The 12,488-nt window shown below is 41.6% G+C and overlaps 1 protein-coding gene across 1 annotated transcript; it reads right to left on the bottom strand.

Moving 5' to 3' along the window:
- Window positions 1-3,325: 3,325 nt before the first annotated feature.
- On the bottom strand, window positions 3,326-11,762 carry stx12 (syntaxin 12). The gene is made up of 10 exons (XM_061059418.1): window positions 11,663-11,762; window positions 9,857-9,991; window positions 9,360-9,429; window positions 8,645-8,744; window positions 6,378-6,515; window positions 6,220-6,263; window positions 5,421-5,526; window positions 4,437-4,509; window positions 4,184-4,266; window positions 3,326-4,100 (listed from the first exon to the last, which is right to left on the bottom strand). The coding sequence occupies exons 2-10, from the start codon at window positions 9,954-9,956 to the stop codon at window positions 4,005-4,007; spliced, it is 810 nt and encodes a 269-aa protein (XP_060915401.1). The 5' UTR covers window positions 9,957-9,991; window positions 11,663-11,762; the 3' UTR covers window positions 3,326-4,004.
- Window positions 11,763-12,488: the final 726 nt, after the last annotated feature.

Consider the following 12,488-nt stretch of genomic DNA (forward strand, 5'->3'; position numbering starts at 1 on the left):
TGGCTGTTCCTGTGAGAAATCTGACTTCTGAATCATCACCGCCCCCTCACACGCACACGCACACACACACGCACACACACACACGCACACGCACACACACTGAGTATTCAGTTGTCTGCTATAGACTATTACTGCTTTTTGAAATGAAAGCTTTTTCCAAATGTTACAAAGTTAGAGGCTTGGTTTTCATTAAGTCATTTTTTCTATATAAGAGAGCAATGTGTGTAATGTTTTGTCACCATGATAGAAACACAAACTGCTAACAGAAAAGGTAAATGAGACGTGGACGTGGCCTGTCGGTCTAAAAACTGAAGCCAAAGCAGCAGTGTCCTAATCCTGCATTCCTTTTAATGGCCAGTAGGGGGCGATTTCACAGGTTGCAGTTAGATTGTATGGACGTCCATGACAAATAATCCTACTTCTCAGTTGATTTATCCCCTTATAAATGTATTCCTAATGAGTTGATGGTCTCAAGCTTTAGTTTAAGGTCTTCTTCAATACATCATGATGTTCATTTTGTAAATCATGGACTGTGTCTGAAACCACATACTAATGTTCTGCCTGCTACATACTAAATCAGTGTTTAGTGCATACTGTCTACTAACCCGACCGTTAGTATGCTGTTAGCAGCATACTAAACTATGGGTCATGTGACGTACTTCTGGTCTGAGCTAGGTTGGATGAGCTAGCGTAAAGCTAGTGCGACTGTCGGTCCATATGGGTGTTGCATGACTTCAGTTTTTTTTTTTAAAGTAGACAGTCATGTGGTTAGAGTCAAGCCGATGTCGACTAGTCGCTGATGAAGTTATCAATAAAACCAAAATGCTTTGCAACAGAAAAATCTTTTATTTGCGAAACTGAATGAAATTGCTGCTGAAAGCCGAACTTAACACATAAAGAAACAGCAGACTGCAACAGCTGCAATAAGTGCTGTCTTAAACTTGGGTTAACCTACTCACTGTCAAAGTCCTGCTCAGTCACAGTCTTAGATTTTTTTATCCAGAGAAGCATTTAGTCGACATCTGGCATAAATCAAGCCAATCAAGACATGAGCTAATCGGACCTATTTTGTTTTTCTGAACCAGGCTGTAAACATGTTCATTTCTGCTGTAAAAACAGGCTTTTTTGAATGGGTGTGTATATGACTTCTGGTGCTTCGGCAGCCAGCCTCTAGTGGTCACTCGATGAACTGCAGGATTTTGCACATTTCACATCAGCTACATTTTTCAACAGTGGAGGTTGCCACTCGGATTCTACAGACAAATATCTATTTAAATCATAGTCCACACAGACTAACGCAATAAAAAAAATATGTATTTGAACTTTTGTGACATTTATATATATGATTACACAGACGGGGAAGTACACAAAGCAAAGCCTGCAGGAGATAATTGGCTTATCAACATGCATTTCACACAGGCATCCATAAGTGGTTGACCTTTTGATTGAGTATCATGTCACTTCCATGATCTTGTTAGGATTGCTAGTTTGATTATTGTTTGAAATCAGATGAAAGTAGGTCAAACAAAATTACAGAAATTAACTCTTGAATACTTAATTACTTTGCTTCTAATAAAGATGTGAAATCAACCGGCAAAAACAAATATTAAAGAGAAGGAAAATACATGCTAAAGAGATGCAAATATCTGATTAATGAAGTGCAGACTTTTTTTGTTACCTCGTTTAGATCTCGTGGTCCGAGTTGAAGCTTCAGTTTGAACTATACACGGCTTTATCAGAGGCTATTCTGATTCTTTACAGAGAGAGACACCAGCAACAGAAAACTCATCCACTTTATGCTCTAAAACTGTGTTGCCAATGGTTACCACTTGGCTAGTGAGATTGCACATCCTTAACTTTGTGTGCGAGTGTGTGTGTGTGTATGTGTGTGTCTAAGCTGGCACTTTGTGAGGAGGAAGACTGCACCAGAATAGAAGGAAATGTTTCAACATCCTGCCATGCAATCGTAGTCTTGAGACCCGCATGTACGCGCACACGCACGCGCGCGCGTGCACACACACACACACACACACACACTCTTATATCATCAGCACAAATATATAAATGCATGCACAACAGAGCTGTAATGTGTTTTACAGGTTGATCTCTTACCTAGAAACCTGCTCCGGAGCAGCTCTCCCTCGGTAAGAGGGGAACCGTCTTTGTGATACTAAAACTCCAGAGTTAACCCTGAAGTCACCTCAATAACCACCATCACGCACCGTGCTGTAGGAAAACCACTGAGCACACATGTTTACTTTCATTATGTCTTGGGGCCGTATTCACAAAGCCTCCTAAGTACTAAGAGTAACTCCTAGTGACAAAATGCTAAGAACATTCTTAGAATCAGGACATTTTCTAAGAAATTCCCCTTAAAGTATGAACTGGGTCCTGGTAAAGATGAAAGTTATTCACAGTGTCTTAGCCCTGAAGAGAGCTCTTAAGGTGTAAAACTGTGAGGAATAGTGAGGATGACTTTTAACAGGGTGAAGAGTTTCTCAAGCTGAGGAGAAAACAGAGAAATGTTCTGCAAACACTTCATGAAGAATATTCTTATTGACTCATAGTCGGGCCGAACAGACAAAAATGATTTGTGCAGACTTACTTACATTACTGACTTTTTTCCATGCAGTGAGACATGCATGTTCAGTTTTTCTACATGTGATTACCTCCACAGGTGTATCCAATCCTAGTTAAGGCTCTTCACATGTGCAGCATGTGGGCATGTGATTTTAAACATTTTGTAGGCCATATACTTTTAAAGTACATCTTGCAAATTATCACATATTATAATTTCATAGTATTCACAATTAGCTACATAATGTCCTGACTAGATTGTGATTGACTTTTTTTCTCCATTTGTTCTCCATGTTGGATCAACCAATCACAGCTTCTGAAAAAATGTGTCATACCTAGCAACCACGCCTCCTCACTGAGAAAAAAGTTTCAGTTTCTTCCTTGCTCAGAGTCGCTCTGAGAATGTTCCTAAATCACTCCTAGGCTAAGTCAGGAGAGGGTTCTCAGAATGTTTGTGAATACGGGTCCACGATTTGATCCTTTTTTCTATTACAAGAACAGGAAAGGTGACCCCTTGTAGGCAGCCAATCACTGCAAGTGTTCTTAGTTAATGCGGTGTGATTGGTTGACCTGAGCTGAGGTCAAGCGTGGACTGGAGTGTATGACATTTTGTAGTTTTGGATGCAGGTCTCCCTTTGCAGGTTTGGATTTCTTATACAGAGAAAGAAGATACCAAATACAATTATTTATCAGTACCACAGTGAAGGTGTTAAAGTGTTGACACTGAGGAGACGCTCAGAGGGGCAGGTGTGTTTAAGACATTTATTACGCTTCTCGTCAGGAGTCATAGAAATCAATAAAAATGTTCGACGTTTCATCCAGAGATAGTGTCATTATTTATCATCATCCATAATGTTCAGAGTATATCGCAGCACTGTGGAATATTTACAGACGTGGATTTAATGTTTTCATTTTTTAACATGTATATTACATCCTATGCTTCCATTACGACCAGGAGTCAGACACCCGCCCACCCCCGCCCCCCCGGCATGTTAGAGCAGCATCAACGACCGAACAGAAAAATAATTTACAGCCCCTAAAAACCACAGATTCTTTTACTTTAACAAGACGTGTTTCTTTTTTTCATTAAACCTGCTCTGAAGTCAACCCGATGACATTTTTTTTTTTTTTTACATTTGAAATACTTTGACAGCCAGTGTTAGTGCAGTAAAGAAGAATGAACGAAGCAAATTAAGGAATCTCATATATCTTAGATCGCTCCCCTGCTCCACCTCAGGCCTCCATCCTTCATCTCACAGGGAATCTGATGTTTTCAGATTATTTACAAAATCAGGCTCGATCACATCTGACTGTTTCCGTCCTCGCTGACTGGCCTCTTCTTCTTCTTCTTCTGGTGATTCCAAGCAGGTATTGCAGGTGGGAGGGGGCGGGGTAAAATATAGCAGTGACACATGAGTTGGGCGGAGTCAGTTCACCGTAGCCTGCCAGATGATGATGCCGAGTATGACGAGCACGATGGAGCACACCATGGCGAGGATGCACATCTTCTTCCTGGACTTTTGCTGCGACAGAGAAGCAGAGACAGGTTGGTGAGTGATATCACTGAGTGACGGCGGGTAGAGTTACAGTAAAGCTGCAGACTCACCTGGTAGTGGGCGGCTCTCTGCAGCTGCTCTGTTCCTCGCTCTACGTGCACCTCAGCGTTCTCTACGTTGGCCTCGATGCTGTCTGCAGGACAGAACACACGCACACACAGATCAGTCACAAGCCTCTGGAAGAGGACGTTGTTCATGTTTGGAGCATCCAGAAATAAATCAGACACTGAATCTGTTCACCTGTGCTCCTTACACGTCACAGAACCACAGAGCTCTGAGAAAAACAAACCCGGTTCTACTCACCGATCATCTCTCCCTGATCGTGGATCATCACAGCCAGGTCCTTGAAGATCTGGTTCACATCCAGGATGTCAGACTGAAATGCACAAAATGCTGGGATAAGTCTGAGGACCTGGGAGGGGGGGTGGGGGGGGCTGATGGTCTTCCTGTGAGTCCTGGTGTGTTTCAGAGTGTATAAAGAATGGACAGCAGAACACCTCGCCTCAAGTGAAACAAGAAGATTTAGAGCTCCTCCTGCTGACAGTATACGTCATATATCCCGCCTGCTTTTGTTAACAGATGGGACATGGGTCAAAATATGTAATTCAAATGAACATCAAATAGACTTTTCTTCAATCTAGTTTCGTCATGATTGCTATTTGTTTTCACACCATGGTCTTCACATCATCTCTCTTCTGAGAAGTTTCTTGTAAATTAGCTCTCTGATATTTTAAAACAGTAGGAAATGATTGACAGCTCTGTTGACAAATGAGGCTCCTGCGGGGGCTGTGTGCAGGGGGTTATCAGGGTCAAGTGAAAACGTCAAGAGAAGAAGTAAGAAACATTTTCATAGGTAAGTTAAATGAGCGGTTTTGTTAGCAAAAGTGGCTCTTCCAGCCGTTTCTCGTCTTCTGACTCAAAGCGCTTTCATACCGCACACATTCACACACTGATGGCAGAGGCTGCTGTGTAATGCGTCCGTCAGTATTAACTAATCCATTCATAAACATTCACACGCTGTTGACAAATTAGCCAAGTCTTGCCCAAGGGACACATCGACATGTTGTCCCAGGAGCTGGAGATCAATCCTATCACAGGGATACTTTGGCTCCATCCTTGTCCACCTGGAGGAGGTCGAGGCACGCTGTCCATTTGTATACAGTCTATGATGTGTATTAATATTAATATTAGAAACTATATGTGTGTGTGTTGTCTTTAAACACAGCTTGTTATCTTCCCCCATGTGATATGTTTTATTTATGCAATAAAGAATAAAGAGAGGCCGACCTCCAGCTGCCTGATGTTGGTCTCTCTCTCCTTGATGAGCTCCAGGTCCTCCTCTGTGATGGCCGCCTCCTCCGTCTGAGCCGTCATCTGACCCCAGTCGTCTTGGCTTCACACGCAGAGAAGAACCGTTTAAAAACACACAAATAACCAACAGAACACTCTGAGGCATAACCTAAATACATTAAAGCTGATTTTACATCGTTTTCAGTCTTGTTTTTTTGTTCTTTTGCAGGTTCAGAGCTTTAAATGTTCTGCAGATGTCTCCTATTATGATCACTTTCACACCTGCAGTTTGTAACATTAGGCTGAGACAAAGTTATGGATCTATTCTGACGATTTAAAATGCCTCAATAAAAGATAATCAACACAAAACGTTAATTAAAAATAGGCATTATTTTATGTATTTCCTAAGTACATAGGCACGTGTGAGGTGGGTTCCCCAGGTTTGATTGCTCGCATCATCTGCCCGCACAGTCACCACCTGAGAGGTCTGATTGATGCGCACACAGAGCATCACCGACATCACAGCTTTAAGAAGCCTGCAAGTGCAGCCAGTCGGGATCTGCTCACGACCGAGACTTCTTCGTCTGTGCTTCTCTTAGATCGTTTACTTTTGTGAAAACTATTAAGACGTGTAAAGGCGCTCGTTTTGACCGAGGCTGTGCCAGGTGTTATCGTTGTTATAATGTGGAGCACATGTTTACATTCACTGGGTAAATTGAGGCATTATGATATAAACAGTCTTCAAAATAGACCTTACAAAGTTGTTTTTCCCTGACCGAATGAAGGAGTGACTTACTTATCAAAGGAAACAAGTTTCTCATCTCGAGAAGTGTCTTCAGCCTGAAGGAGAAGAAAAAACACACTTTCACAGTTAAACGGGAACCTCAAGATTCATAATTTTTCTCTCATTAACCAGCTCAGGTGAGTCTATCACTGGTTCTATTCACCACTCACCGACAGGCGGGATCCTGCTCTCGCTCTGGCCACAGACTCTTTCTCCTTATCTGCTGCACGGCGCTGGATGGCCTGGAAGTTGTTCAGAGCTGCAGAGAAATCGTTCATCAGCCGATCTCTCTGGATCTTCTGCTGCCTCTGCACGCACACAGAGAAGGACAAAGTCGGTTAGAAAGACACAGAGAAGGTCATCCATGCAGAGAAGGTCATACATACCACATCATAAAATATGTACCAAAACAAGTTGACCGACCTCTGGACGAAGCTTCAATTGAAACAATCCAAAACATATTTCTGTTTTTTCTTTGTTCTCGTTATAACTTCAAATCTTAAACATGTCAAGAGGAAGCAGGAAGTAAAAATCTTTACAAAAATCACAGGAAACAAAACCTAATATTTGAGGTATAACACCACCAGATCATAAACATGAAACTTGTTTTGTTTTCGGTAAATACCAAAGCACACTCAGTTTCTCCGTTACTGGAGATTCATCAGAAGATGAAGGAGAACTCTTTCTATGTAAACAAATGTTTCCTGAAGTGTGGAAGGTTGCACACATCAATGAATTAACTTATAGAGGTACAACCGTTTATAGACAAACACAACACAAAACACAAACTGATTAAGTCCATTTTCCATTTATTCATTAGTTATACAGTTGTGTTGTCCTCTTTCCTTCCCTTTCTTTTGATTATTATTGAGACTATAAACTACTCAAAGCTCTTTCACACTGCAGGTCACACCTACACATTCACACACTGATGGTAGAGGCTGCTGTGTAAAGAGACCATCAGTATTAACTCATCCATTCCTACACATTCACACACCGCAGAAGAAGAAGCGGGAGCAACTTGGGGTTAAGTGTCTTGCCTAAGGACACATCGGACATGTGCCTGCAGGAGCTGGGGATCAAACCCCCGACCCTCTGGTTGAGAGACAAAAATGTGTTCTCATGGGGGAAAATTGAAATTTGACTTTTGTACTATTTCATATAGTTCTTTGGGCAGCAGTAGCTCAGTCTGTAGGGACTTGGGTTGGGAAATGGAGGGTTGTATGTTCAACTTTCACTGTGGACTAATTCTGGAAACTGGTCTGGTAGCTGGAGAGGGGTCAGTTCACTTCCTGAGCACTAACAAGGTGTCCATGAGCAATGCAACGAACCCCTTAACTGCTCGGGTGCTCCTTCATGTGCAGCCTCTCACTCTGACATCTCTCCATTAGTGCACGTCCATAAGATCCTGTGTGTGCATGTGTGTGTAGCATGATCAACAACAGTGTAAAATTTAATTTCATCTCCTGGGATTAATGAGGTATAACTTCTTCTTCCTCCTTTTCAGAATACCGTCATAACTGCATCCTCTTCTGAAGCCTAATGTCAGATATAAAAAGGGTCTACGGCTGTAGTCCTCTCCTTGGTGTTAAAAGTACGACTCTGACGCCCTCCAGTGGTGAAGATAAAAACTACAACAACAAGGTGAAAGCATTTCCTTCAGTCGGCTGAAAGTAATGCATCAGAATAATTTAAAGATGGAGGAATCATTTGTTCTGACTCTAATACTAGATGTTGCATGTTTTTAATCACACTTCCTGGTTTTTAAGAGCTACGTTACATTTTTAACGTGTATTTTTTAAAGTTTAGATACTTTATATAAAACTGTAAACCTGCACATCTCTGTTACTTTAATATTTGAACTTTTTTATTCTTTAATTGTACTTACTTTGTGTTTCATTTTAACTTTGGCAATGTAAACGTTTGTTTTCCATGCTAAAAAGCCTTTTTGAAATTAATTGAGAGACAGAGAGAGAGAGAGAGAGAGAGAGAGAGAGAGCGAACGAGAGAGAGAAATCGAGAGAGAAAGCGAGAGAAGAAGAGAAGGAGAGAGAGAGAGAGAGAGAACATCTCCCCCATTAATGCACTGATTGAGGTGACGTCTCATCTCAAAACTGTAATTTCTTATGTTGTTGAATATTATGCTGCAGCTGCGGTGATCGTTGTGACATGCGTCTTCATCAATGAGTGAGAATCAACTGATGAGATCCAGAATATCAAGTGGAACGTTTCAAAAAGCGAGTAATGTTACATGAGCCTCTGTAAGATAGTGCTGATGGATTACTGTCAAAAACACACAAAGCTATGACATGAGGTAAGACAGAAGAGGTGCAGATGTGTGTGTGTGTGTGTGTGTGTGTGTGTGTGTGTGTGGATAAAAGACTGAAAGGGCAGTGAGAAGGTTACGCCGTTAGTGATGTCACAGCCTGACTCTCACCTGCTCTGAGGGCGACGTGGGCAGCGGGATGGAGCCGAGCTCCTTCAGGTGTTTGTTGGTCTCTTTAGCCAGTTGGTTGGTGTAGTGCTGAATCTGCTGCCTGCACAAACACAAACAGTTATAAACACATCTGTAGCTCCAGTTAAAAGGCTCACTGCTCTACTGCTCGGACGTAAACCAGAACAGAAGACTCATGGAATCTCATTGGAGCAGTGAGTGAACTGGCGTATAACCCCTCGACCAGAGCAACGTGTCACCACATTCGGCACAGACATGTTGACGTCAACCTGCGAGGAGGACCCGAGGCTGGTGGTGCTAGCACTGCTAATGTTAGCATCTCAAATTTCACATCGTTTACCTGCGGAGTGACGCACGTCTGAAAGTACTGGCTTTTTAAATTTACATCAATTTTGAATTGGAAGAATTTGATCTACGGCTTCAAACTAGAACTCAAACAGTCTCCATGAGGTTTGGTTTTACAGTGTTATCTGTATTTAATAAAATGTGCTCAATTTGGAGAGTTTTCTGAACTTAAGACGAGTCTGAATTTAAATTAATTGACAGGGAAATTAGTCACTGGGGACATCTATAGTTTTTGTTTTGACTAATACACATCAGGGTGAGTAGCCACCGGTGAGTGTTTGTGTGTGTGTGTGTGTGTCTGGCACAGAGTAAATCAACATTGGAGTTTCTGTAGATGAGGCGGTGTACTTACAGACGGTCCTGGAGTTCACTGTTGTCCTGTCTGGTTCCCAGCTGGCTCACCATGCTCTTTATCTGAGCAGCTGTCAACAACAGACGGGGATGAGACTTTATTTTCTAATTGATGAACTCATTTACATAAAAAAAAAACCCAACAACAATAAACCACATTAAAGCAGCAACACCGGGTCTGACCAGGTGCAACATCCCAGTGAGACTCCTTAGAAGACTCTGCATCTGGGCTTATTCTGTAACCGACTTGTATCTGTTATTTTGAGCCTTGTCCAATCAGATTGTTTCTTTCAGATCAGCTGTAACACAGGGTTCATGTGTGCAGTCATTAGAAACAATCTGTGTCTTCACCGCTCTGCGGAGGTATGCGAGAAAAACTAACAGAGCTGTTTATTGATGGTTTTGTTCACCAGTTTCAGAGAATATATTTAACATCACAATTCATATTTTCTGCATTAATCACAGCCCTGACCATCAGGGAGACGGGGGCACACTTACTGTTCTGTGTGATCTTCTGGATGTTGGTGCTGCAGGTCTGTATGAGGCTGTTGAAGTCCCGAGGGACGGGGCGGTACGCCTCTGCTTTGCCGTACGACATGTCTGCTGGAGTGTGCTTTGGGGGTCGGACTTTGGCTGTAAACAGAAAGAGGGAGAAAGGGTGTTTCTGAATAACCACTAAATTATTTTAAGACTTAAATATTGAAGATTTGAAATGTTAAGACAGCGAAAACAGTTGTCCAATACTTTGTTTATTTTGTCAATACCACAAGCTTAAAAACAATCAAATCTGTTATTTTAATGATCAGTAGTATTGATTGGTGACACTGTCTAAATTTAACAAATTTCCTTTTGTGAGTTTGCCTGCAAGTTGCCGAATATTAGGTGCCTCAGCCTTCTATTTCTGTTGCTGTGGTATCGAAACAGATGTTGATGTTGTGTTTAAGCGTCGTATCAACTTTTAAAATGATGGTATTGTGACGTGTCTCGGTTTAACAAGTGACCGCATTAAATGGTGACCTTCAGGGGAATGAGTGTGTGGCACAGTCTGTAAATATGAATGGACAAAAGCCTGAGTGACGTCACCCTTCTGCTCCTGCAGGGGGCTTTGGAGTCCCATCGATGGCGGTCTCCATGCTGGAAATGCTGCCTCGCTCTAACTTTCAGTCAACCTGACGACAGGCTGAGAGCTGAGGCGGGTTTTAAACCTCCTGACAAACCGTAACAACGCGCCCACCTGTCAATCAGCTCAGCTACACGCCTTATTGTGAGTAACTCTTATCCTTCATGACATCAAAACGGATGAGTCATCAGAACATTCACCCCTGTACAGTGTGTGCCGATCGAGACATGAGTTAATCACACCTACTTGGTTTTCTGAACCAGGCTGTAGACATGTTCATTTTGACCTTTTTGAATGGGGTGTGTATTGTGTATGGGGTGACTTCAGCCTCTGTTTTTTGTTTTTCTCTCTTGGAGATTAGCTAGTATAGAATATTCATGTAGGCCTATATAAACATCTTTGCTTACTACCTTTTTTTTTTATCCCTAAATGTGCATAAACTACATTTTATGAACTTCTTTTTAAAAATGTAATGATGTAAAAACACATGGGTAACCATCTTGTCAGTATCAATAAAAATTAATAACGTGCATCCCCCACATTTCCGGTACTTTTCGTACAACTTTAACGGACAGAAGTCATCAGATAACACGGTAACTCGTTTAACCGAAACACCTGTTCGGACACCGTTTTTACAGTAAAATGTATAAATCCTGTTTACACATCAGGGCGGATCAATTCACACAATCATGCGACGAGTCTGATAGTATTCTACAGCACTTTGGTTAATGAGGACTGTTTGTTTTTTTTTTTTTACAGAGAGAAGATTAAACGTAACTAGGTTAACCCAAATAACAACTGGTAGCATGCTAACAGGTTAGCTTGCGAAAATCGTTCAACCTCATCGAAATTTAACCACAGAAACAGGTGGCATCTTTAAACCACACGGAGGAGGTAATGTTGCCTTTGTTTGGCGACATGTTTGAGTCCATATGTTAAATCCATTCACTCCGTTGGTTGTCTATCCGCCGCTGTTTATCCGGTGAAAGTTACCGGAGCTTATGACAGAATTCCAGCTGTTAGCTTTCGAGCTAACTGATGCTAACTTGTCTGCTCTCCGCTGTCTTTGACAAACTGCTGACCCCGAAACAGCCAACCGTGTTGTTCACTGACACAGTCTCTTTGAAAGCGACGTAATGTCGACACAAGTAAAAAGCATTCAATGTCAAATAACGGTGTCATACCTGCGTATTTGGCCGTTTAAAATAAACACATAGGCGTAACGTTCTTCCGTCAAGACACCGGAGTTCTTCCTGATCCGTGATGACGTAATGGCGTAAAGGCAAGCGGTCACACGGTGAGGGCTTGTTTTTTTTTTCATTAACTTTATTTACAAAAGTTAATTTACACAAATGTTGTAATAGTTTATTTTCATATTATTTGAAATTTCAAGCTAGTTTGAATTAGTTTTAAATGCTGTAGTTGAATTTTTATTTTCTTTTTTTTCACATTTTTTTGTAATACCTGTTCGGGTTGGGGATCAAGAGCGTCAGAAAAATAAAACATCAGACAATTTTGTGCAAACAAACCTCATGATGCCAACCCCCGCATAAACATATTAATGATACAACCATTGATTATGAAAGTTAAAGGAGCACCAAGTAACTGTGACACGTAGAGATTACAACTGGTACTGCAGTCCAAGTTCTAAACACTGTAGAGAGCTGTGCCCCCCCCCTCTCTAGAGTCCATGCTCATGCAGGTCGCCATGTGGTGGACACTGAAGCTTCAGTGTTTAGCCAGCTCTGCACCGGTCTGTAAACACACTTTCTGCACACTAACCTCTCTCCATTTTTCAAAAACATCTCCAATATTTTTAGTTGCCATTGGTCAAGTTCTTGTATCATTTGTCTCTTGGTGTCTGTTTGTAAGAAGATGAATGCCATGATTTGCATTTTACCTTTGTCTCACATATTTTCTGTGTGTAGAAAACTTTTCAAGTATGCACAGACTTCAGGTTGCGTACAATGATTGTTTAAGGATCTTACTTAAAAAGCCAAGGTGGAGTAG

Source organism: Labrus mixtus, chromosome 16 (assembly GCF_963584025.1).
Source record: "Labrus mixtus chromosome 16, fLabMix1.1, whole genome shotgun sequence".
NCBI classification, from domain to species: domain Eukaryota; kingdom Metazoa; phylum Chordata; class Actinopteri; order Labriformes; family Labridae; genus Labrus; species Labrus mixtus.